This window comes from Sciurus vulgaris (genome assembly GCF_902686455.1).
Source record: "Sciurus vulgaris genome assembly, chromosome: 5".
NCBI lineage: Eukaryota > Metazoa > Chordata > Mammalia > Rodentia > Sciuridae > Sciurus > Sciurus vulgaris.
The window spans coordinates 110,561,282-110,587,292 of NC_136465.1; the positions used below are offsets into that span (position 1 = coordinate 110,561,282).

Sequence of the window (26,011 nt, forward strand, 5' to 3'; positions counted from 1 at the left end):
TCCACAGTTCTTTATATTTTGAGACAGGGTCTTGCCAAATTTTCCAGGCTAGCCTCAAACTTGCAATCCTCCTGTCTCAGCCTCCTGAGTCACCAGGATTATAGGCTTATGCCACTGTGCCTGACACAATTTAATATGAAGAGGAAAAAAAGCAAGTGATCTGACTTAGAACACAATTACACTTCTGAATACACATATGTGGTTTAAAAAATGATGAAGAGATACCTCACAATTTACTTAGTTCAGTAGGATTAAAGATTATATATCAAATAAAATTTATAGATAAGGCACTTTAATTTATATTTTCTAAATACCTAAAATGAATGTGTTTTACTTTTGAATAATATTTTTAAAATATAAACTTGTTCAAAATTAAAAAAAAAAATATATATATATATAAAACCAAACATACCACTGGTAGAGATGAGCATCTCAAATCAATTAACCATGAGGGCATATTAAAACTCCTAAAACTGAAGTAGATTATACAGATTGATACTCATTGGCACAAATGAACAGGACAGCAGGTGAAAGGTGCAGAATTAACACATGGGGGGTGGGGTATCCCTACAAGGTGAGGGTCTGGGAGGACCAGTCAATCCACTCAGTGGTTAATGCTTCTCTTTAGCCCCTGATCACCTTCTTCTTATAACTTCTGGGTAGGGAGAAACAATGTATGGCCCTGGGACCCCTTCCATCTATTTTCCATCTGTGCACAGATCCATCACTAAGCCTGGAAGTTCCTTTTCTGGGCGATGTAGTTGTCCAGAGGGGAGGGAGGGTTTCTATCCTTGCCCTCATGTGGGCTCTAAATGGAGGACATCAGATTTGGGTGAGGGGTAGAGGGAGAAAGGACAAGGGCAGGGAGAGGATGAGGCAGGATGATGAAGAAGGTATAGAAAGGCCATAAGAAGAAAAGAGTATGCCTCCCAGACTCTTGGGTGAGCTGTAGGTGGCCCATCCTCCAGGGCCATAGCACTCTCCCAGGGCTCAGGTAAATATGTCTCCTTTCCTCTCTGATTTCACCTCCCCAAAACAAACTAGAATCAAAACATCATTTAAAGGAATTAGGTTCCCCCCAGGGAGGGAGCCAGAACCTGACTTAGAGGAAAGAGCACGGGCTCGGATGGTCCATTCGGCACAGCCTGAATCCCAGCTTGGTCTCTCCCTCTGCATGTGCCCTGTGCAAGTCAGTGCCCTTTGGTGAAACAGTGGTTGTTTGAGGACATTGTGTGGTGCACAGATTGCAAATGCTGGTCACAGTAGGGAGCTTTCTGCCTCTTTGCATCCAGCAACCCAAGGACAGGTTGGGGGGGGCTCCCCTCCTCTGCTGGCCAGGTGGTGGTGGGAAGTCCTGCTTACCTAGAGAGGTGGTGAAGAGATCTGAGCCAGAGGAGGAGTTCCCGGAGAAGCTGGGAGTGTGTCCTGTAAGTTGACTCGCTCTTACTGGAGGCTGGAAGGGAAAATGGAGTCCCAGAAGTCCCTATTTTCAGGGACGCCTTTCTGTCTTGGCTCTGATCTCTGAGAGCAATGGTTTCAAGAAAGGTCTACAGGAATGGAAGCCCTCCCAATGCCAGAGGGGCAGAGCCGTTTCTTTTCCTTCACCAGTTCCATGCCAGCGGGCCCCTGGCCCTCCATTCCTGCTCCTACTAGCTCTTGCTCATCCTCCATGACTGCAGGCAGACTTACCCGGAACTGGTCAAAATCGGCATAGGTGGGGTCAAAGGTCTTGTGGTGGGCGTCCAGCAGGATAGCAATGATGTGCTGCTGTTCCTCAGACAGCTTGGGCCGAAGACTGTCCTTCAAGGCCTCTTCTTCCTTGCGCTTCAGGATCATCTCCCGCTTGCGCTGCACCTCCTCATCTGTCAGTATGACTATGGGGGCAGGAAGGGGAGTCAGGAGGGCTGGCCCACAGCTCCTCCAGGAAATGTTGGTCCAGTATTAGAGGACCAGCACGGGAGGAACTGACTGTCTCCTCACACTCGGGGTTTCCTGGGGCGTCTGCTGCCCCAGGGGCTTCAATGTCACAATATGGAAATAAATTAGGTTTGTGCTGATGAAAAGGCAAACACATGCAAAAAGAATAAAGAGGATTTAGAAGACAAGATGGGCTGGCATTAGAGAGTCTGGATTCTCAAGAACAAGTTGTGGGATCTTGAACAAACTGTTCAAACTCTAGGTTTTTACTGGGTACAGTGGTGCACACCTGTAATCCCAGCGGCTCAAGGAGGCTGAGGCAGGAGGATCGTGAGTTCAAAGCCAGCCTCAGCAAAAGCAAGGTGCTAAGCAACTCAGTGAGACCCTGTCTCTAAATAAAATACAAAATAGGGCTGGGGATGTGGCTCAGTGGCTAAGTGGCCCTGAGTTCAATCCCCAAACCCAAAACAAAATAAAACAACTCTAGGCTTTTGTTCTGTCGTTTATAGCATGAGAAGTTGGACCATATAATATTTTAAGGTCTGTTTCTTCTTCTTTCCTCCATAAAGAGTATGTGTATGTATGTGTGTGTGTAAGTGAGGGAGTTTTGAGAACTGGATGCGAGGCCGGCACTATGCAGGTGCTCATGAAGCATTAGTCTTCCTCCACCTCCTCACCCCATGGCCTATAATCCTGAAGGGGAGAGATACCAAGGTGAAGTCACAGTGAACAAACAACTATGTGGACACTCACAGCTGGAGGGATGGAAGATAGGAGATGCCAAGAAGATGCCTCTTCACAGTCATGCCCACACTCATTTCCCCCAACATGGAACTCGGGCATCTGGTCTACCCTGACCAACATAGAAAGACTTTTTGCTTCTTTGGTTAGCTGCAAGATTACCCCTCTTCCAGCCTGTCCAGTCTTGATATTTCTGCTCAAGGAAGTTTTTGAGCCCTCTCAGAGTTCCTGAAGGCTGATGCTTCACATCTCTAATCTGGGATGCTCTTTCCAAGTTGCTACTGGGTGACTGACCATGAGACCCTCTGTCATTTGCAGGTTTGGGCAGGGACTATCTGCCACACTGTGCTGGGATAGCTGCCCTGGAGGGTGGAGCTGGAGCAGGGATGCCTGGCACAGCAACTGGGCAAACAGATCTCCTGGCCAGGGCTTGCAGAGTGCTGACGGCAGGAGTGGGCAGTGGGGCATCCTGTAGCTACTTGCTCTGTACTGGAGCTGCCAGGGCATCTACCCACAGTACTGGGGAATTTCACAAGAGCAGGGGAAGGATCAATAACTCCAGAATGAGTGGGTTCCAGGCTTCCAGAAAGGTCAATTGACCCAGGTCCCTTAGGTAAGGGGAGGACCAGAGAAGTTGATGGGGTATGAAGAAGAACCTATGGCTGGTGGGAGTAGACAACCAGGGCCACAGGCATAGCAGGAAAAGTAAGCCTATGGCAGAAGATGGAGCCCTCCCTCCACGCTGAGGTAAGCCATACCAAGAGGAGGGTTGGGAGGAGGCCATGCCCAGGTGACTGACTCAACCGCCCGGAGCTGCCAACTTCCTCCCACAGAGGTGTCTGCTCAGACCCTGAGAGGTCAAGCAGGATGGGGAGAAAGGATCTGAGAATAATCCCAGGTAAAGGCAGGGTATAAGGCCCTGGCCTGGAGAATCTAAAGTAGGTGTCTGGTCTTTCTTGCTCATCTGAAGTGTAGATAAAGGAAGTGATGTGATCAGAAATGTGATCAGAACTAGGGAGGCCAGCCTCTGCCAGTTATACTGTTGATATCCACTGGCATGTTTCTCAGTCTTAATGGACTTTGCCATCACTCCTATGATTCTATGATATTATTCTCCTGCTTAGAAACTTTCCCTGGCTCCTTCCTGCTTACCAGGCTCAAACCAAAGTCAGGGATCTCCAAGATTCGGCTTCTTCCTAACTTTCCAGCCTCATTTCCCAGCACCTCTGGACACTGCTCCTGCTCTAGGCATGTTGGCATCACTGACCTGTGAACACGACCTGCTCACACCACCCACTGCCTTTCCACCTGTGCTGGATGCCTGTCCAGCTGGGCCTTCCCTCCCCAGTCGCTGTGCGAGGTAATCCCTTCCTCAATGCTCAGCTTACACCTTCTTTTGCTGAGAAGCCTTTCTTGATTGCCCTGATCTGCACTGTGCTCTCATTTCTTATGTCTTTCCCATGAATACTGACACCTAAATGTCTTCCATTCTTTAAGACTTATGGTTAGTACAGATTTTAATAAATGCCCACAGGGAGGATCTAAGAAGTTGAAGGTCTCCTTCACTAGAATGTGGTTTACTTAAGGTCAGAGGCCATGTCTTAGAATTCATGTGTTTCCCCACACACAACCAGGGGCTCAACCAGAGGGGCTTCCTGGCTGTGGTGCTTGCCAGAGAGTCTGACACCAAACATTGAGCACATCAACACAGATTGCACCAACTATGTGCAAGTCATTTCCTGGGCTTCAAGAAGGACAGTGATAAATGCACCAAGCCATCTATCCCGTGAAATGTTGGGAATGGCACACATGACATGCCAGGCCACTGGGTAACTGAGCAAAGTTAAACTCTTTAATTAAATAATTGTGATTGAAATATTTCTAAGACAGACTATCTTGTACCGGAAGATCTGTAAATCCTATAACCTTTTCTTGGTGATTCAGAGGCCTCATTCTGAATAATCATTGAACATTTGGGTCAAGGTCATGACCTCAGAGTTGTGTGCTTTGGAGTCTTATACTCCTTTTCAAGGCTCAATCTCTGCTTCTCTGCTAAACTATGCTTTGCCTCTTCTTATCAGTATCTGCCTCTAGAAGTGTGCTTTTCTCCCCTCCAGTGTTACTTCTGATCTGTTGCAAGCTAGAAATCTTGGTGATCAAGTTTGGCGTAATAAAAAGATAATATTAATAGAAATGGATAACATACATGGTTTCTTTTTGTATACCAGGCACTGTTCTAATCACTTTTTGTACATTGACTCATACATATTTGGTCCTCTCTTAAAAACCCTTCAAGGTGGGCACTATTATTATACCCATTTTGCAGAAGAGGGAACTGAGGTCCAGAAAGGAGACATATCTTGCTAAAGTCACACAGCTAAAAAATGGCAGAGCTGGTGTTTAGTCCTGGGCAGTCTGGTTCTGTGATCAGTGGCTGTAATCATAACCTCATACTGGCTCTGACCCTAGCCACCTCTGACTGTTCAGTAGGACTCTGGCTCTCAGTCATCGAGTCTGACACACAAGGTGTTCCAATTCATCTGAAGAGCATGAAGAATTGAATAAAGTAGTAAATCTTGTGAATGATTTACTTTAAAAGACAAAGAAGATTTGTGGTTTACTCTATAGCCCTGTTTTCCCCAACCATTGCCTCAGACAGTGGCCACCATCTTCTAGTGGATGACTAGACAAAGAAACCTAAGAAATTCTGTTTTACCCAGAGTGCCCAATCCAGGAGCCTTCCTTCCACAAGGCCATGTTGTTTAGGGACTGAATAAGCCATAAGCTTCTCACGTATGAAGATGCTATTATGATTTATGAAATAATTTTTAAAGGGGTTATTAATTTCATTGGTGGCTGAGGTTAGCCTTGAACCTGTGATCCTCCCGTGTCAACCTTCTGAGTCATTGGGATTACAGGCGAGTGCTTCCATACCTGGCAAGAGACGTGTTTTGAATAGAAAACCACTAAGCTAGGTCTGAAAGAGTTGCATTCGATGGGCTTTCCAATGAATAAAGTATGTGAGCTTTGGTACCCAACCATTGTGGAATGTTGTGAAACCTATACCGCTGCTCAGTAGCTTTCTCGACACCCGCCTGAGTTCCTTGCTGGGTGTGAAGTGGCCTTGTGCAAGTTATTTCCTTGTAAGACATGTTCTCTGTCTAACAAAGCCTAGACTCTAGTTGGGAAGTCAGATCTGCAAACATGAATGATTTAAAAACATTTGAAGATGCCTGTGGGCAACAAAGGAACAAAACAACATATTTTTTCCAAATGAACAACATAAACAATATCAGGTTTGGAATAATCTTTTTGGCTTCTATAGACCAGTGGAGATATAGAGACATAAGAAGCATAGTATGGTGCTGTGTGCTGCATGTGGGGACCTGGAAGGGTCTAGGAGGGGACATGGTTGGATGTATTCCAGCTTAGCCAACAAATTGTTCTCAACACAAATTTATTGAGCACCTACTATGTGCTAGGCACTGTGCTAACACTGGAGATAAAAGGCATACAATAGCAAAAAAATTGGATTTTACATAATAGGTGGTTCTGTGCAGGATGGGTGTAGAATAAGCAAGATGCAAGAGCTCAACTATGGAATGTCTTGGGTTCCAAGGGAATACAGCCAACAAAGAATGGAAGAGAAAGAAGAGGACTCTTGTGGGGACAAAGTTGTCTTTAGTTTGTCCCTAGGCAGTATCTGGAAACACACAATGGAGGGAACTTTGACCACTGGAAGCACCTGAGAGTCTGCTTTGGGGTGGAGCCCACAAGCCTGGCCTTTGGAAGCAGACAGACCTATGTTAGAATGAGTGTTGATACAATCATCTTATTAGCTCAGAGGCATATTTTAATTCCTTCGAGTTCTCTTAGCTTTTTTTTTTTTTTTTTTTTTTTTTTTTTTTGTACCAGGGATTGAACCCAGGAGCGCTTACCCACTGAGCCACATCTCCAGCCCTTTTATTTTGTATTTAGAGATAGGGTCTCACTAAGTTGCTTAGGGCCTTACTAAATTGCTGAGGCTGGCTTTGAACTTGTGATCCTCCTGCCTTAGCCTCCCCAGCCACTGGGATTACAGGTATACGCTACTATGACCAGCCTTCCTTAGCTATTAAAAAAATAGAAGTATTTACATATTTAGCGATTGTTGTAAGAGTTTAAGAAGAAAATGCTTGTGTATGACAAAGTATCTTGTGTCAATAAACACTGGTTTCTGCTAAAGGAGTCAAGAGGCTTCAAACACATTTCCAAGAGTGATCTCTGAGGAATCTCAGATGACCCTTAAGAGTAGATAAGAACAAGGTCGGTTTTGACCAACTTGGTCTTAAACACCTGGCAGGAGAGTATAGCCTAAACATAGTCCTATATGGACATTTAAAAGGAAAAATAGGGGCTGGGGATGTGGCTCAGTGGTAGAGCGCTTGCCTAGCATGTGTGAGGCACTGGATTCCCTTCCCACACCACATAAAAAAATAAATAAATAAACAAATAAAGTTAAAATTTTTTAAAAAAAATAAAAGGAAAAACAATTTTTTAAAAAAATGTAACTTAAGGTGTACACTTGTGTCAGCCCTACCAAAAATAAAGCTGGAGGTTATAAAGAAAGGGTTCTTGTATGGGAGTGCCCAATAATAATGATCACAAAGGACTCTAGAGTTGCAGGTTTGTCCTGAGTTGATTTGAGCCTGCGCTCATAGACCTACAAATCTTCCTAACCTCCTATGTTGATAAACTTGATCTGTTTTCCCCTGATATGATTATGAGTTTTCAGAGACTGGCTGAAATACTAAATGCTTTTGTGATAATTGTTTACAAAAAAGTAATGTTTTGCTGTCTAGTTTATTGTTGCCTTAACATGATCCCTGCCCTATGTATGCCTTGTCTAGTCACCTGCTATCAGCCACTGTGGACCTCTAAACTGCTCTGATGCTGAATACCCTTAACTACCCATGCCCCACATGATAGAACAAGGACTTTGGGTTACTTTCCCCCAGTTTTGCCCTCTTTCAGTAGGAAGCAGCTTGGAGATGTCCTTGCCCTTTTCCATAGAAATGGAATATAGCATTTGACAGTGGGGAAATGTAACAGTGGTCCACTTTATGCTTTGAATATTGCACTTGCTGTTCTGTCACTGCAACTGATTTTTTTTCTAAAATATATTTTAGTTGTCGATGGACCTTTATTTTATTTATTTATATGCAGTGCTGAGAATTGAACCCAGTGTCTCACACATGCTGGGTAAGCGCTCTACCACTGAGCTACAACCCAGCCCTGCAACTGATATTTTTAAACGGACATATTTCTTTCTCCTCCTCTCTCCTTGCTCCTCTCTAATCTCAGGGGAACCTGGAGTACTTTTCTTCCCCATTCTAGGCAGATATATTTGAACTTGAGCACACACCCACCACAGGAATAAAGTAATCCAGACTTTGGGAATGGTACCAGAAGATCTCAGAAATGAGTATATTCTAAATTAACAAGTGAATTACTACTCCCACAGAGAATGTAGCCTTTGAATCTCCTCTTTTTTAATTTTTATTTATTTATTTGATATTGGGGAGAGAACCCAGGGGCACTTCACCATTGAGCTACATTCCCACTCCTTTTTTTTTTTTTTAAATGAACCTTTATTTTATTTATTTATATGTGATGCTGAGGCTCGAACCCAGTGCCTCACACTTTCTAAGCAAATGCACTACCACTGAGCCACAACCCAGCCCCTAGGACTCTTTAAAAGCCCCCTATTCCTGCTGATGGGCAGAATTGCAGCCTCTGGGACAGGAGTCCCCTGTGTTTCTCCTTTGCTAGCAAAACAATAAACCTTCTTTTTCCTTTTTCTTAAAAACAAAAACAAAAACCTACTGGTTTCCATCTTTACCCCCCTTCCCTTTCTATGCCTCCTCTGTAGAAGGCCCACCTATCTTCCTGGCCAGAAGGAAGCCTGAATTTTTAGCTCCCTTCCTACGGTTTTACAAATTTCAAGTCCCTTGATTGTCTTTGGGAAGCTAGACTTTGGAACAACAGCCGGCTCTGGGAATCAGAGAACAACTCTGCCCGGGGTTCTGAGCCAGGGACTCTGGGCCCAGGCACTAAAAGCTGGGCTGAAGCTGGGCTGACTTGAGCAGGAACTACATTTCTGCAGGGACAATTTGCCCTTCAGAGCAATGAAAAAGATGGGCTTGTGCTGGCCAGTGTTTCAATTCTAACTACAGCCCATCCACCGCTCAGTGCAGCCGCCTGCCCTGGAGGCACAAAAGCCGGTGGACAGGACAGGGCACGGGGCTCCCTGGGGCAGATCTAGGCAGAAGCACAAAGCTGATTTGGGGGCAGGCATTCAATTTTGGATGGCTGAATCCACTGTGTGTTGTGTGGTGTGGTACTGGTGGGCAGGGACTCCTGATTCAGCCCCTGGGGCCTGGTGCTGCTCTTCGCTGTGGATTCTGTGCTCCTTGTGGGGACCTGGAGGAGTCTAGGAGAGGACATGGGTTAGATGCTGTTCTCCAACCCTAATCCTGATGTTTTTCCCTTTGTGGGTTTCAGATGATCTCTGTCTTCACCCTATTCTAGGCTAAAAGGACATCCCCTTTTCCTGAGGAACAGGCCAGAGGAGCCTTGAACCATCAGCAAGGTTGACCTCACTCCTGAACCCCAACAGTGGAGCCCCATGCATTCTTGGATGGCTGAAGCTCTCTGCTGCACCTCGTTCATGCCCACAGAGCAGACCTCACTAAGATTGGGTGCAAAGGCCTATAGGTGCCCAGACCTTGGGACTGCATGTTCTCACTCTCTCCGGCATAAACACATGAGCTGGGGTGGGGCAGGGACTGGGTAGAGTGATCAGCATGTCCAGGCCTGCACTGTCCTGTGTGGGTGAGGAACCGCAGCCTGGAAACTCCTCCCAGAGCTGCCAGTGTTGGCTAGGGAGCTGGGATCAAGAGTGAGGAGGCTCAGTCAGGCCTCAAGGAAGCCCAGGGTGAGGGCTCCAACTCTGCCTGTTTCTCAGCCTGTTTCTTATATTCCCATCAAGAAAGACATTTCCTATTCCCTAAGCCCTTTCCTGTGACCTTCTCATCTGTTACTGGCACATCTTCCTGGTGTCTGCCCTTTCCCTACCCACTCCCAAATGTTCCCACAGCCAGGAGGGCTTCTGGGATACTTTCACTTGAAACTCCACCTCCCACCCCAGACTCCCTAAGCCAAAACTTGGCAGGGTGTGGGTTCTATCCTAGGACCCAGGTGGGGGTCTAGCTGCAAACTACAGATAAGAGCGCTCAAGGGGAGTAGAACAAGAATGAAATGTGTACCAGGCAAAACTTGCATAATAGTGGTCAAAGCCTTCGTGGGACCCCAGACCAGCATCCGCCCTGCCCTGGGTGCCCTGGACACTCACATTCCTTCATCATGCCAATTTCCACACAGCGCTTGAGCCGGCAGGCCTGGCAGTGGCGTCGGTTGTCCTTGGTGATGCGACAGTCTCCATTGAAGGGACAGGTGAAGAGCGCCTTCCGTTTCATGCTCCGCCTGTAGAGAAAGCACATGCCCCACACTGATTCACTGACCTGGTTCCTTAGTCCTGGCTATGAACAGCCTGCCAGGTCCATTCCACCCCTATCCCCTGAGGATGCAGGGCCCATCCCAGTCCCTGGGCCACTGTCTGTGACCCCAGTGCCCTGTGCTCTGTGCCCAAGTTCTGTGCACCACCCAGTCCCTCCTCCTTCCTTTATTGCCTATTTGGCTCCCATTCATTGCTTTTACTTACTTTTACAGTCTTCGGTTCCCTCCCTCTTTAAAATGACACAGGAAATACACAAGTGAAATTTCCTAGTAAAATTTTCTAGATCATTGAAATCTGCAGAGTAGTCCTCATAAGTAGGTGTTTAATGAGAGGCAAAGATGCTAGTTTCAGCTCTCAGTCTTCTAGAGTCTAGAGGTCTGTGACTAGAACATCCTGAGATCCAGGAATGGATGTGTGCACTGGAACATGGAGAAGGGAGACAAGGCCCAACCCTAAACCATAGCTCTAGACACCTGCACAGCCTGCCCAGAAAGGTAGGAGCCGTGGCTTTCTGGAAGGCAGAGGAAGCAAGGGTTCTGTAAGAAGTGAAAACTACCAGAGAGTTTTGAGCTAGGGAGTTTCCCTCCCCCATGGGGTATACTATGGAATATTGTATGTGTGTGTAGTGTGCACACACGTGTTGCTTGTATGTGCACGCTTGAGGGCTCATTTTCCTAATTTGATGTTCTCTCCCATGCCAACCACACTGTGTAGACTTTGGAGGCTGCATAAAGAACACCTCCCTTGCTGGGTGAGGTGGTACATGCCTGTAATCCCACCGGCTCAGGAGGCTGAGGTGGGAGGATCATAAGTTCAAAGCCATCCTTAACAAAAGTGAGGTGCTAAGCAATTCAGTGAGACTCTGTGTCTAAAAAAAATACAAAATAGGGCTGGGGATGTGGCTCAGTGGTCGAGTGTCCCTGAGTTCAATCCCTGGTACCAAAAATAAAAATTAAAAAGAACACCTCCCTCACAGCCTCTTACCATCCCTGTCCCTAGAGGTTCCTGGTGCTCCTCTCAGCCCCAACAGGGTTAGGCCCCATTTTTTTCCCCCAGGGAAAGTGACAAAATTCAGCAAAAGAAAGATGGTGGCAGAATCCCTTTCTGTGTGAGTAGCAGCATCTTCCAGAGAACTATGGAATGTGGAGATACCAGAGCTCAGAAGCAAAAGTCCAGTCCCAGCCCTTTTCCTCCCAAAGATGAGAGGTAGCATCATTCTCTCCAGATAACAGATACTAACTATGATTCTTGGTTAAATAAATAAAAACAAAAATGACTCACTGATCATGTTCCCTGGAACACACATGGGGTTTAGGACAATTGCACTCATCATCAACAGAGGCAGTCTAACAAACGGATGGATGGAAACCAGACCAACCTGGCCATGGGATGTGGGAGAAGAGACCAGATTGAGGCTCTGCAGCAGGCGGTTAGTCACAGACCCTTAGATCCACAGGTGGCCAAGAGACCATTCGTATGACCCCTTCACTTAATAGATGGGACCACTGAGGTTAAGAAACGTATCAATAAGGCTATTTAGCAAAAAGTCAGGAATCCAAGACTCAGCTTCCAGCTTCTTGGATTGTTTTCAACTCCAGAAGCTCAACGTACTGGGTGAAACTGAGCTCACATGCAAACACTCCCGGGAAGCGGGCCCTTGAGTGCCTCTCAAGGCCAGGGGGGACCCAGTGGGGGTGGAAGTAGCTGCTGCTGGTTTTAGACATTGACTCTGGCACCCTTCTGATGACCCTCATCACCCAAGGGGACAGCAGCAGACCCGGATTATGAGAGGAGGTAGAGCAGCGCCAGTCTGTTAGGGGTGCTTTAGTTCCGTGCCCAGCCCAGCTATGGCCCAGGCCTGTCCTGCTTTGTAAAAATCATAAGTTTTTCAACTTTGTCTCAATATCCCTATTGCAGGGATAGTTCTCGCCTGAGCAACAGCAGAATATGGAAACTGTTAGGCCTATCCACAGATCAGACAGTCATCAGCACAGGCACCACTCTACCACAGGACGGGCGCCCCACCCCCGCTCCTTTCCCTCCTTCCCTCTGTGGTTTTCGAGGCTTCACCTGTTACCACAAATGCCCACAATTCTCTAAACCTACTCAAAGACCAAAAGTTTCTAATTCAGAGAAAACTCTCATTTCCTTTTTTTTTTTTTCTTCAAAACCAGGCATTTAGCCCAGGGGTCCAAGGGACTGCTCTGTCCTCCACCCACTGTTTTGTCTGGCTCTGACCTCTTCCTGTGAAGCCTCCAGGGCCAAGGCCACCAAGAAGAGCTCACTGGGCTGTTGGCCTCGCCAGACATCTGAGCCAAAGCCCCATCAGTCCTCGCCTGGGGCTGAGAGCTCGCTGAGACCCCAGGAGGGGGCGCCCAGAGCCCTTCAGAGGCCCGTCTGTCCTTCCTTGGACTTTAGGGGGCCTGCCTCTGAGCCTTACCACTGGGTAGCCTATTTTGCCTGAAAAGAGTTTTGGACACTTGGCTCTTTTTAAAAAAAATCGTTCTCATGAACTTTTAAACCTGAAGCCCAATTTCAGGCTTCCACACACAGGACAATTAAAGATAGCTGCTCAGCCAAATTTTGTCTGATAGCAGGAATGGACTCTAACGAGGCTGAGGGTAGGAATACAAAAATTATAGAGCTGGGTTAATAGAAATTACTGTATGAGATATTGTATGAAGCTTGAGAGTATTACAAAGGATAAAGAGAAGAAGGAAGAGGAGGAAAATGAGATGAAGAAAGAGGGAAAGGAGGAGGAGAATTATTAGCACTTTTGGAGGCCAGGCACACAACCTCACAGCAGGACTAGAGCTGGACAGAATACAGCCCATGCATTTGACCTTTCTTTAAACAATGCAAAAAGCAGCTTATATATTTATGGAAGGTTTTTTTTGTTTGTTTTTGTTTTGGGTGCTGGGGATTTACCCCAGGCCCTTGCATAAGTTAGGCAAGCACTGTATCATTGATCCACACCCCAGGTCTGGTGCTTTAAAAATTATTATTATCATTATTTAAAAATATATAGGGGCTGGGGAGATAGCTTAGTTGGCAGAGTGCTTGCCTTGTAGGCACAAGACCCTGGGTTCGATCCCCAGCACCCAAAAAAAAAAAAAAAAAAAAAAAAAAAAAAAATGGTTCTAAATGTAGAACCAGAGGAAGGCTGGGAAGATGGAGGCTTGGACACAGGCTCTGCATGTAGAGTCAGCGTTCAGGGTCTGGAAAGCCTACTTGCTGGTTCCAACAACCAGCTGTGGGTCCTTCATGAAATCCTGACCCAGATCCCAGGGTGACCTTTCAGCTGTGTCTGGTCCAATATGTATGTTTGTGGGACCACATTCCTCTTGGCTTAGAGGCCAACTTGTTCTCTGTCCTCCCACCCTCTTTTCCTTCTTTTCCTTTTTTTTTTTTTTTTTTTTTTTTGTGGTGCTGGGGATTGAACCAAAGGCCTTGCTCATGCTGGGCAAGCACCTTACCACTGAGCTACACCCTCAGTCCTACCCTCCCACTTGCACACATGTGGCTGTCATCTAATCTCTGCCCACAAGGAGTCAGGGCAGCCAGACAGCCCAGGCCTGGCTCTGTGCTATCTTACAGATCCACACCCTACTCCGCCTTCCTCCCAACACTAATTGCTGAGCTGATTTGGTTTTGAGAAACAAGAGCCTTGGGATTCCACGGGAGCCCGATGCCTCAGCTGCTCTCTGAGCTGAACCCTGTCATCCCCTGGATGGTTGGCAATTATACCCTAGCTCAGGAAGGGGGCAAGGGTGGTGCAACAAAGCTAAATATAGACACAGTTTCTAGAAAGCCAGGGGTGAGAGAGGACATTGACCGATTCTCATGCCAGAGACCAATTCATCAAAACATGAAGGAGACAGAAAGTTCAGGGAAGCGTCAAGTACAGGGGGCTGGCGCCTCAAGCCTGGGGCAGAAGGCCCTGCTTATGTAGGTGTCTGTGCCAGCAGTGTGGGGTTAAATGCCCCCTGTGAGCTCTGTCTGCAGCTGAGTGTCACAGAGATCCCACTGCTTGGACACAGGAACTAGATGGAGCTCCTGATGTGAAAGGCTCATGTGAGGTGATAGAAATGTCACCTAGCTTGACTGTGGTGGTCATTACACAATACGTATGAACAGCAAAACACTGAGTTGTATTCCTTAATACAGACCATTTCTATTTGTCAAGCATAGCCCAACAAAACTAGGGAAAAGAAAGACCAATGTCATCTGATAGGGGTCTATATGGCAGATTTATATGTGGTGGCATTAAGGGGTTCTGAGCAGGTGGACTTAAAAAAATTTTTTTAAAGGAAGGTTAACACTGTGAGAAAGAGCTCAAACCTCTTTTCTATTGGCAATTTGGCAACATGAACCAAACATGTTAAATGTGCAGACCTTTTACCACAGTAAATTTATTTCTAGGAGTCCATTTTGCAGATAGATCAGGCCCCAGGCCCAAGACACTTACTGCAGAAGTGTCTGGAGATACCAGACAGAACCTAAATGGTCATCACAGAGGACTCGATTATTATGCCACAGAATCTTGACATAATCTGGTGCGCATGACAAAGAGGAGAATGTTGAAATGGGAATGAACCTGAAGAAATGGTCTTCAGTAGATGAAAGCAAGATGCAGAACGTGACGACAGCATCACTCCCCTGCATATGCCACGTGTGCATACACACACACGTGCGCACATATACACACACACACACTGCATTTTCCTGCAAAGAATCCAGAAGCAAACATGAAGGCTTATAATAGCAATGGCTTCTGGGAGGAGGTAGGGAACTGAGGATTGGGTTGGGTAAGAAATCTAGGTTTCGCTTGTATATAGTTTTGAACTACTAGCTTTTTTTTTTTTAAAGAAAAAATATTTACGGACATTACTTTAAAAAAAACCCGCTACCCAAAACAACTATATAAAAACTAAAAATGAAAATCAGACTTTGATTCAATTGATCTATGTAGTTTAAACCTTAATGCATAAATTTGGGCAAGTCACTGAACCTGCCCATGCATTGGTTTCCACATCTGTAAAATGGAAACAGCCCCACAGATGGGGTTGTTGTCAAGATTAAATAAAGGAACAGAGAATCAGACCTGGACAAAGTCAACACCAAATAAAGAAAAGGGAAAAACTAGCGAGGAGAGGCAGTGGGAGGCAGTGCTGACAGGGGGTTAAAGAAAGTAGATTTTAACCTTCCCAGTGAGAATCAGAGACCCTGGAAGAAGGCATCATGTCCTACATCATCTTCTCTAGTGTCTAGAGCAGGACTCTGCAGGCACGGGAGGTTCAAACCATATTGATGCTTTATATTTTTTGTACCAGGAATTGAGCCCATGAGCACTTAACCACTGAGACACATCTCCAACCCTTTTTATATTTTATTTTGAAACAGGGTCTTGCTACATTGCTTAGGGCCTTGCTAAATTGCTGAGGCTGGCTTTGAACTTGTGATCCTCCTGCCTCAGCCTCCCTAGCTGCTGGGATTACAGGCATGCAGCACCACACCAGGCTCATATTGATGCTTATACATCATTACTCCTGATGTGTAGAACCCCAGGCCTTGTGCTTGTTACAGTGACTACGGTCTGATTCCACTGAGCACCAATCAGTTCCCAAGGAGCCTTTGACTGATAGGACAGTCTCCCAGAACTCACTGGGCCAGCTCTTCCTTTTTCATATCTGATAACTAATTCCTTCTGTGCAGGGACTTCTTTTCAGAGGCTTCTGCCAACATATCATCTTCACATCTGAGCTTCCACAGTAGAAAAAGGGAGGAACAGATTGTAGTCCTCAAAGACACTACCAAGGGAAACCAGCTATGACCACTGAGAGCCTTCTGCATCAGTACTCACATATTCACCCCAATACTCTCAACCGCCTTTGGGGAAGATATTATTCCTATTCTACAAGTGAAACAAAAAGCCATGGGAAAGTTCAATAACTTGGCTGATGTCCTACAGCTAAGAAGTATGAAAGGTGGGATTAGAATCCATTAGGTTTCAAAGCTTCTGGTCTTCCATTCTAAGGTTCTCATCATGAATCTACCATCTCTCAATCCAAGCTGGAGCAGCAGACAAAAGCATGATCTTCCCAAAGTCCAGAAGCAGGAAGCAGAGGCTGTTTGAAGGACTCCTTGAGAACAAAGAAGACACTGGAATTTAGGCAGTTCCTAGATGGATGGTTTGGAAGTGCTGGGTAACACCTAGCCACATGTTGCACTGGCCCTACATTGCCCAAGCAGAGAGGATTCCCCAGAGTATGCTGAGAGTGAATTAATAAAAATGAACTCAGATTAAAAGACTAAATTCCTAAAGAAATAAGACAATGACCAAAAGGAAATGTAAAATATTCTTCATATCTTTGCAACTCCAGTTGAGCTGGGCAAGTTTCTTTCCAGTAGCAATGACTTCCTGGTGAGTCATTTACTTGTGCCCATGGAATGCCTCTCCTTGAAATTTTTTTTTTTTTCCTATTTTCTCTACTACCTGCAAGCACTTCGAGTTTTAATTCCCTGGACATTTGTCCTATTTCTCTTGTTACCTTCATGTCAACATTCTTAAAGAGCTATACTGGGGCTGGGATTGTAGCTCAGTGGTAGGGCACTTGCCTAGCACGTGTGAAGCACTGGGTTCGATCCTCAACACCATATAAAAATTAAAAACAAAAAAGGTATTGTGCCCATTCACAACTAAAAAAAAAATACATATATATATAATATATATATAATATGTATGTATAATACGTATAAAAGAGCTATACCTATCAACTAGGTGATCTTCCTGAAAGCCAGAACCTTCCTCACATTTCCAAATCCTCACCAGTCTGCTTAATAGACCCTGCTCTCCACAGGACCAGTAATTAACAAGGTCCCTGAGGACTTTGAGTTTGCAATCAAGGACACATTTCTCCACCCTGTCTGTTATCTTGGAGCTTGCAGCACACAGCTTTGTAGTGTCTTAATTAAGGAGGTATCAATAGGGAGAAAGAAGACAAGAGACAAACAATGAATTGTTTCTCAGTGCACCTCCCAAGATCATCTCTTAGACTTCAACCATCTATAAGCTTACCTGGATAGACTTTTTATTCATGCAGGAAATATCATCTTTGTCTGACAAAGTCCATGTACTCCAGAAGAGTAGGAAGCAGATGCAACAGGAAATAACTTGTAGGAGCAATTGACCAGCAATGACCTCTAATTCCTGACCATAAATCAATAGTCCCATAGTCCAATCTTCCAGTCTTCATAATTGCCCTTTGGTTTGATTAGGATGAGACTTGAACTTAGCTTGGAATGAACATAAGTAGCTCTTAGAGCACTTTAGCTTGATTATCTTAGGAGCTGAACCAAACAACAAAATGATCAAAAAGGACCAGTCTCCAGGGCTTGGAAAAACAGCCAGTGACCAACATTAAAGCAATGCTTCCCAAGAGCTGCCATGGCAGGGTTGAGTCACCTTAAGCACAAGACTTGGTGGCACTCATCTCTGAGTTCCTGAGGAGATGGTGCCTGATGGAGAAGGTACCAGCCACTTCCTGGGACCCAAACTGCATAAACAGATAAAAGTAATGAATGGATTCGTAGGCAACTACCTGAACTGGACTACGGTGAAAAAATTCCAAATGAAGTTTGGACGAAACAAAGAAGGAGAAGCAGGCCTGGTTGGGGGTGGTGAAGCAGAAGGGACATGATGTAGACAAAATCAGTTCTTGTTATTCACAGTCATTATGACTATAAAGTCACTGTGAACACTGAGTTAGTAAATATTGGGGGAAATACAGGGTTAGGCTCCTGTGAGGTGCCCATCACATTTTCATCAACTAATGAAACTTGATTTATATGTGCTTTCTGTCTAAAGGTGGCTTATTTAATACACAGTTGATTTGTTAATAGAGTCAACGTTCAACAGCTTGTCTCTGATTGAAGCTTGACTAACACATGTAGTCTCTCCTTAGGACACTTCATGGCTTTCTCTCGCTTAAGAACACTCAGCAGCACTTCAGCACTATGCTTGGGAACAATTTTAAGTCGTGAAATCACCAAAAATAAACCACAACCAAAAAAAAAAAATTCAAAAGACATAGCACTAAGTGAATTGCTAAAAAAAATACACCTGTTTGTAATATGAGAACTGAAGTAGAAGGTGGAACTTTTGCACATGTGCATCAGGTGACTCAGTTCTGCACAGGTCCATAAGTGACCATAAAAATACTTCAAGTACTGATTTTGTTATCTCTTAGCAAGTAGGCAAATTTTCAAGCACAGACTCACAAATAAGGAAGATCAACTGTGTGTATATATGTGCATTTGTGTGTTTATTTACTTTTATTTATAGATCAAACAAAATTCAAGCCAACCTCAGAGATGTTGGCTGTTTACTTATTTATTTTTGTGTCACAGGGGATTGAACCCAGGTGTGCTCTACCACTGAGCTACATCCCCAGCCCCCTTGTTTGTATTTTTTGAGACAGGGTCTAAGTTACTGAGGCTGGGTTGAACTCGCTATCCTTCTGCCTCAGCCTCCCAAGTTGCTGGGATTACAGACATGAGTCACCATGTCCAGCAAGAGATGTGGGCTCTTTAAAAAGTGCAGCCTGGCTCAGTCACCAGACAGGGAGAGTAAGGCTAGAAAGTAGAAAAGTAATAAGACAAAAGCTACCTGCTGCCCACAATGGCAGGCCCTGCAGGCAGTGGTGGTAGCAATCAGCTAGCAGTAGACCCTAAGGGGTCCTATCTAGTAGGGCTGAGGAGGTTACGGTAGCATCATGAGTTCCAAAGCAACATAGCTGTACTGTTGGTCTGTGGTGACATGCATGTGCAAATGTACCACCCCGTCCATTCTGCCATCTCCCACACTTGGCCTTGGACATGACAGGACCTGTCCTCCCACCATCTAGGTGCCTCACACAGTCCTATCCTGAGGCTCTTGTACTGTGTTCTGTCTCATGGCAGCAACCAAAGGTGTATAGGAGTTAGAGCTACCCTAGTGAGGAATTAACCTCCAATATGTCATAATCCAACAGGTGGCTACCTATGGGCTCCATTTTGCAGAGCTGGATCCCAGGAAAGAGAGAGATGAAAGAGTCAGGTAATTTGGGGGTAGAAGCTCCATAAATTAATGAAACAGCCCAAAGAGCTGTTGGGGACATTTTATTTACAGATTGGTGACATGTGCTATTTGGTGAGAATCTCCATTTTGGCAGCTCCTACCCTTCAAATCTGTTGAAGAAGTGAGTGAAAGAAAACATAGGAAGGTGGCTGGCTGGCTGGCTGCAGAGACTTCTGTGCATTTTCATTAGGGCATGCTCCCACTAAGGGCATCAGCGTGGTCTCATCAGGCTCAAAAATAATAACCTTATATTGAACTTCATATTTTTCAAAGCACTTTTACATAGGTCATCTCATTAATCCCCAAATTAACTTTGTATCATCAAGAAGTCAGATGTTAATACACACATGTGATTAGTTAACTGAAACACAGGGAAGTCAAGTTATTTGAGCAAGGATATACAATGAATGGCACCAGCCAGCACTGTAGCCCACGCTTTTCTGACTAACCGCAAGCTTGGAAGCCAGCTCTGAAGTGTGGACCTAGACCCCTTGGTTATCTCTTCAAAGGCAGCTCCCCGATTCCCAGGTCCTGGCAGGAAAAGGTCCAGGTGGTACTCAGTACAAAGGGTCCATGTCTTGGAAGGCCCACCCTAGGGGAAGTGTGGGCTTCAGCCCTGAGGACTGACAGATGTGGCAACAGGACCCAGAGCCAGTGATGTTGCTGGTCTGGTTCCCCCAGTTGGGAAGCAGCCTGCCAGGAAGCCAAGCGGGCAACCTGTGCCAGGCCAAACAGGCAATTAGCACCCACAGAAACCCTGCTGCCCAGTGACTGCTTAGGGCCATGAAACCCTGGGCCTGCTGGTTCCTGGGCAGAGGGCAGGTGAGTGGGGAACTGGAGGAGAGTCCCACACAAGGGCCCTGCACTTGAATTCACTCTGCCCTCAAGGTCAGTTCAGGCAGGAGCCAGGTGAACTTCAGCATCCCGTCCTTTTTCCAGAATTGATTTGCTCTTGCCTCTCTTGGTGGTTGGAGCCGTGTTCTCTGCTTTACCCACTTCTAGTCAAGCTCTTTTCTGGCAGCTCTTTTTCTAATGCTTGCCAAATGCTAATTTTTTATGGTTCCCTCTCACACCAAACGATCCATCACTTTCCTATCTTCCCTCTGTGCCTTTGGATAGGAACATCTTTAGTCTTCCTAGTGCTCTCACCATACTGTGTGCACTTGTAGTACTGAGAAGAGCAGAGGCTGCTGGAAGAGACACCCGCCCGGTGGACCATGGGAATGCTGGTACATTCCTGGCACTGCCTGGATGTTCAGACGTGGGACAAGCCAGCTCTGGATGAGAAGCTGGGCGCAAATCAGGCACAGTAGCCCAGCTAGGGATGCAGTCTTCCTTGTTCCAAGGAAAAGTTTGGATTGGATAGGAAGGCAAGCTCTGAAGCCAAGCTCTGGGGCTTCCCCAAAGACATGCCTGACTCTTAGATTTGGAAGCTTCAATCATCAACCAGGGAGAAGGTTCACTCTGAAAGACAGGCCCACATTAGTCAGTGCAGGGGTCTATGGGTCAAGGGCTAGAGGAAAGAAACACAACCATCTTAGGAAAGCAACTTCTGAGGGGGTCGGAGAGTACAGCTAGAACTGAGAGGAGGTGGGAAGAAGAAACCTTTCACCAAAGCCCTGTTACTGCCAGTGACTGTGAGAGCCAGTGTGTTCCAACGTGGTAAGGAAGGAGACATGGAAAGCACAGGGGTCCTCTTGAAGGGAGAATCTTGTTCATCTCATAGGAGGCTGGGAGGAGACTCACCTAAAGAAACCTTTGCAGCCTTCACAGGTCATAGCATTGAAGTGGAAGCCTGTGGCTCGGTCTCCGCACACCCCACAGATCCGGGGCACGTTCCGGTCAAAGTCGCTAGGGTCAGGCAGGGAAGTGCTGGCTGCCATCGCCTCCATCCCTGCAAGAAGAGTAGTCAGGCGACAGTCAGGATCAGAGTCAGTGCCAGGGCCAGCTGGCATCCTTTGCATCAGCACCCTGCCAGAGAGCTTGGCAAAGCCTGGCAGCTCCTTGAGGCCCAAGACAGAGTTCTTCGGAGCCCTCACTGTGTGGCTCTCCCTCCCCAGCTAGCTCAGCAAGGCTGGAATCAGACTGCCTGGGCTCAAAACTGTATCAGCAGGGCTCCTTTGGGTGAGGTGCTCAACTTCTTTGTGGCCCTACTGTCCTCATCTGAAAGGCATTTTACTTCACAGGGTGTGTGGAAAGGTGACCCTAGTGAACGTATGCATGCTACTGGCACCAGTTCCACCTCAGGAGCAGATGCCCCCATCTTTTCCACTGTGCCCTTAAAGAGAAAAATGGGGAGCCCTCTGATGCCCAGCCCTGAGCCCTTGTCATTCCAGGTATTGTTCCTTGTAGCATGAGAATGAACTGGCCTTGTGTCCCTGGTGTCCTGGTATGGAGGTAAGAAAAATCTTTCCTCCGTTTTTGTTTTTGTTTTTTTTCCCAATAACATTTAACATTATTTTGAATGTCCTTCTGAGTAATATGAGTCATATACAATTAACTAATTTTGTTTTCAGAGATGGCCTTTATAAATAGGCATTATCATCTAGAGATGGATTTCACACTTGAGGAAAGGGGAGAGGGAACAAAATGTCACAACGCTGGGAAGCCTTCTCAGGAAGTGGCTGACCACTCTTCCATTAGGTAGATTGGGCCCTTGGCTTCGCCTGCTGCTTCCACGATCCAACCACTGTCAGGCTCAGAGCCAATTCTGGGACACTCAGGCCTCCCCCAAATGCTTTCAGACTCTGCTGCTTCCCAGCTCCCCCGTTTTATCTTTTTTTTTTTTTTTTTTTTCTTTTCCAGGGAGGTGGTTGGTACCAGGAATTGAACCCAAGGACACTTAACACTGAACCACATTCCCAGCTTTTTTTTTTTTTAATTTTGAGACTGGGTCTCACTAGGTTGTGTACAGCCTGGCTAAGTTGCTGAGACTGGTTTCAAACCTGCAATATTCCTGCCTCAGCTTCCCAAGCTGCTGGGATTATAGGCATGTGCCACCATACCCGGTTTCCCCAATTTTATCCGAATCCTTCCAAGAGTCATCACAGGTTTAAGAGGTTCCTCTGCTCCAACATAAGAGGGTCACTCAGATTAGAAGAAAAGTAAGAGAGAAAGTCAGAAAGAGGGGATGAGCACCTCCCTACTCCAACCCAGGGCACCATTATCTCCCACCTCCCAGGGTAAGAGATAGATTCTGGGGCCCTCGCGGTGGGGTGCTGAACTACTTTTTAATGACTAGGCTGACCCATGTCTCTGAGCCAGGGTTTGGAATAATAGGCTCATTAGAGTCCAATTTCACTGCATCCTCATCTTCCCCTCCCATGTAGGTGCTGTTGCCCCCACCCCTTTACAAGCGAGGCCCAGAGAAGCCCAGACCTTGGGGCATCTCCAGCAACTACTACTGCCAAATGCATAACACAAATACTTTCTCTCTCTCTTTTAATTTTCCAAAGAGCTTTGTGCTAAGGGAAGGAAATTGGGTGGATAAGCAAGGATACATCATTGTTAGTTCCAAAGGGACAGCGGGAATCCTGGTCAGACAGATGAGGATCCCTTAACCTTTTCTTAACCTTTTCTTTCAGCTTTTCTTTTTCTGGGAACTTTAGTGTAATAATGATGACACTATTATCCATCCCTTTTATAGTTAGATTTATACTTGCTAAACTTCTCTCTCTCTCTCTCTCTCTCTCTCTCTCTCTCTCTCTCTCTCGAGAGAGAGAGAGAGAGAGAGAGAGAGAAAGCATTAAAAATGAATGAGGAACAGAATCAGCAGGGATAAGATTGAGGAGAATTATGCAGAGGCATTATATGGTAGTGATGTTTTATTTCTTTGAGAAGTAAATATATGATATCTTATTCTTACTAAAACACAATGTCTATGTTTTATTTTATTTTTTGGTACTGGGATTGAACCCAGGGCACTTTACCACTAAGCTAAATATCCAGCCCTTTTTATTTTTGAGACAGGGTCTCACTAAGTTGCTTAGGACCTTGTTAAATTGCTGAGGCAAATTTCTGATCCTCCTGCCTCAGCCTCCTGAGTCACTGGAATTACAGGTGTGTGCCACTGTGCCTGGCGATATCTATGTCATATATGCCCATCTACACATATATGAAACATTTCTTAATTTTAAAACAATTGAAAATAAAAGAAAAAAGTGCCTCAGGGTCTGTCAACAACATCCCCATAGACTATTCCAAGTCCAGGCTGACTCCTGTAAGTTTCTAGGACATAGCAGGCATCCAAGATGTGGGCAAGGATCCCAGAGCCCAACACCATTGTGGGGTAATAGGAGAAACTGTCTAGGATGCTTGTGGTTTAACCCTGGCCAACTGACATGAAGCAGCTCAGAATCATCATGATGTTGATACAGAGTCTGGGTCATCCAAACTGCCCAACATTCGGTGGATTTGGTGCAAAAAGATAAATAGGAGGTGAACATCAGCCAAATCAGTTCAACAAGGGTTTACAGCATATGGCCTCACTGGAGACGTTGTGACACAAGCGAGTTGGCAAGCTGCAGTCCTGCAGGGGCTGAGGTACTGTCTTAGAGTCAGGAGCTCTCCTGGTCTGGGGCAAGGGTCCAGGCACTGGGCTAGGCTGCACAGAAAGGCTGGATCAGCTGCCTGAGGCCCACAGTGATTAGGACAATAGCTATGGAGCTGAGGGAAGACCTAGCCCTGCTTGGGGTTACTCGCTGCCACAGAAAGCCAGTGCCCAAGGCCTGAGTCCAGGTGCAAAGAGGCCCAGAGTTCTGTGGCTTGAGAGCTTAAAGTACAGAAGCGATAGGCAGAGAGCACAGGGGGCAGGAGAAAGAGCAAATGGGAGTTGGTCAGGAAACGTCAAGCACACAGGTGCACCCCTCCTTACCAAGGCCCTCTCTGAGCTGCCGCCACACCCCAAGTGCTGTGGGTCTCAGCTGCATGTTCTGTTGACCCCCATTTGTAAAGGTCCAGTCAGTACCCCTTCCTTCCCCTGCCCACCCCCTTCCTATAACCCACCCCTGCCCTCGAACACAGAAAGCAGGCCAGGGAGGCTGCAGCTAACGAGGCCGTACCTACCTGAAAGAGCAGGAGGCAGGTTCATGGAGCCCACGGAGCGCCACTGTGAGGTTTCACAGGTGTGTCCAACCAAGGACCCTGAAATGAAGAAAGGAGACATTTTATCTAGTCTTGTGCTGATCTCCCAGGCAGTCCTCTAAGGAGCACAAGGTACAAGATTCTTTCCAGGGACTGAAAACTTGAGTGACATGGGGGCAGACATGCCACGTTGTCTTTGGTAGGGGTGATTGTGGGGGAGATTGGTAGAACCAGAGGCAGGGAGCAGCATGAAGGAGTGGAAAGTGTTGAGAATGGCAACCAGAACTGGGCAGATGTGGCCTGGGGATGTAGCTTAGTGGTCGAGGGTTTAACCCTGAGCTCCGCAATAAATAAATAAATAAATAACTGGGCAAATGCGAACAGCCCCCCGCTTAGGCCCTCCTCCTCAACGCAGAGCTGAGGGAGGAGGGATCTCTTTCTAAAGGAGATCGCTCCCTTCCACTGCTCCCAGCCCCAGATTTTGGCGATGCCCTGAGAAGCAGAGTCATAGGGTGGCCTGGCAAGCTGCTGAGAGCGGGAAGGAGATCGCAGCCCCAGGCAGGATGGCAGAGGAGGCTCCAGGAGCTGGGAACCACGAGGGCTGGGATGGCTGCCCAGGGCCCTGGCCTCTGGGGACATCTTCAAGGGCAGGTGTCTGGGATCTCCTGTCTGTGGAGCCTGGGTGTAGGTGGAGCAGGTGCTGCAGGGGTTAAAAACAGCAACTCATTGCTTTCAAACAGGATGTTTCCTGCCACTTTTAGCTCTTTCCCAGACATGCTTACCACCCCCAGCCTTAGTGAAGGCTGAGGGAAGGCCGATTCTGGTGCCCAGACTCTGGGTCTTAGTGGCATGACAGGTCACCAAGGTGGAGCTGGCAGAATTTCACCCTCCCCACTTCTCTACCTATGAGACAGAGAGACAGACAGACAGACACACACACACACACATGTCCTCCCTTTCTTGATGCAAATAGATGGTGACTGGGGAAATACATAGCTATGTAGTTACCTGACCCTGAACCCTGGCCAAGGCCTTTAAGCCAAACCCCAGGTGGGGAGGGTCTCGTCACCCAGGTTTTATTTCTCTTCGCCTCTCTCTCCTAGTGGCCTGACTAGGCAGGGAAGGGAAAAACTCCAAGGGGTTTCCAAGACCTGGGGACTGTCCTAGAACTGCTAGCCACTGAGCCCATTTGCCATCTGTCAGCTACCGCCAGGCCCCTGGGAATATCCAAGGAAAATGCCAGTGGATAACAAGCTGAGGGGCAGGGTTGCTACTTCCCAGGGCCATGGTAGTGGGAGGTGTGCCTGCTGGGGACACGTTTCCCTTTGCTCCCTCTGCTCACATGACCCATGTCCCCTGGCTGACCATGCTCTTCTGGGTTCTACTCAATGGCCTTATGGATTTATTGGGCTTTCTGCCTGGACTTCAGGAAGATGGAAGCAAGAACAAAGTGCATATAGAAAGGACCACTGCTTTCATGTTTTCAGACCCTATGGTTTTCAGAGGTCAGAGGTGCATGACTACTCTTGAACTTTAAAAAAAAAAAAGGTTACCAACTATCTACAGTGCCCTGGACCTGCTCAGTGCTGTACCCT

General features: G+C 46.5%; 1 protein-coding gene across 2 annotated transcripts in view; it reads right to left on the minus strand.

Annotated features, from left to right (window-relative positions):
• The window catches only part of VDR (vitamin D receptor), a 57,500-nt gene that overhangs the window by 11,959 nt on the left and 19,530 nt on the right, over window positions 1-26,011 (minus strand). For both annotated transcript variants that reach the window (XM_079139628.1, XM_079139629.1), the window contains exons 2-6: window positions 24,399-24,476; window positions 21,081-21,228; window positions 10,052-10,182; window positions 1,675-1,874; window positions 1,363-1,453 (exon numbers count right to left, since the gene is read on the minus strand). In XM_079139628.1, coding sequence (XP_078995754.1) covers window positions 1,363-1,453; window positions 1,675-1,874; window positions 10,052-10,182; window positions 21,081-21,228; window positions 24,399-24,423 — 595 coding nt within the window. In that variant the 5' untranslated portion in view covers window positions 24,424-24,476. The remainder of the gene's footprint in view (window positions 1-1,362; window positions 1,454-1,674; window positions 1,875-10,051; window positions 10,183-21,080; window positions 21,229-24,398; window positions 24,477-26,011) is intronic.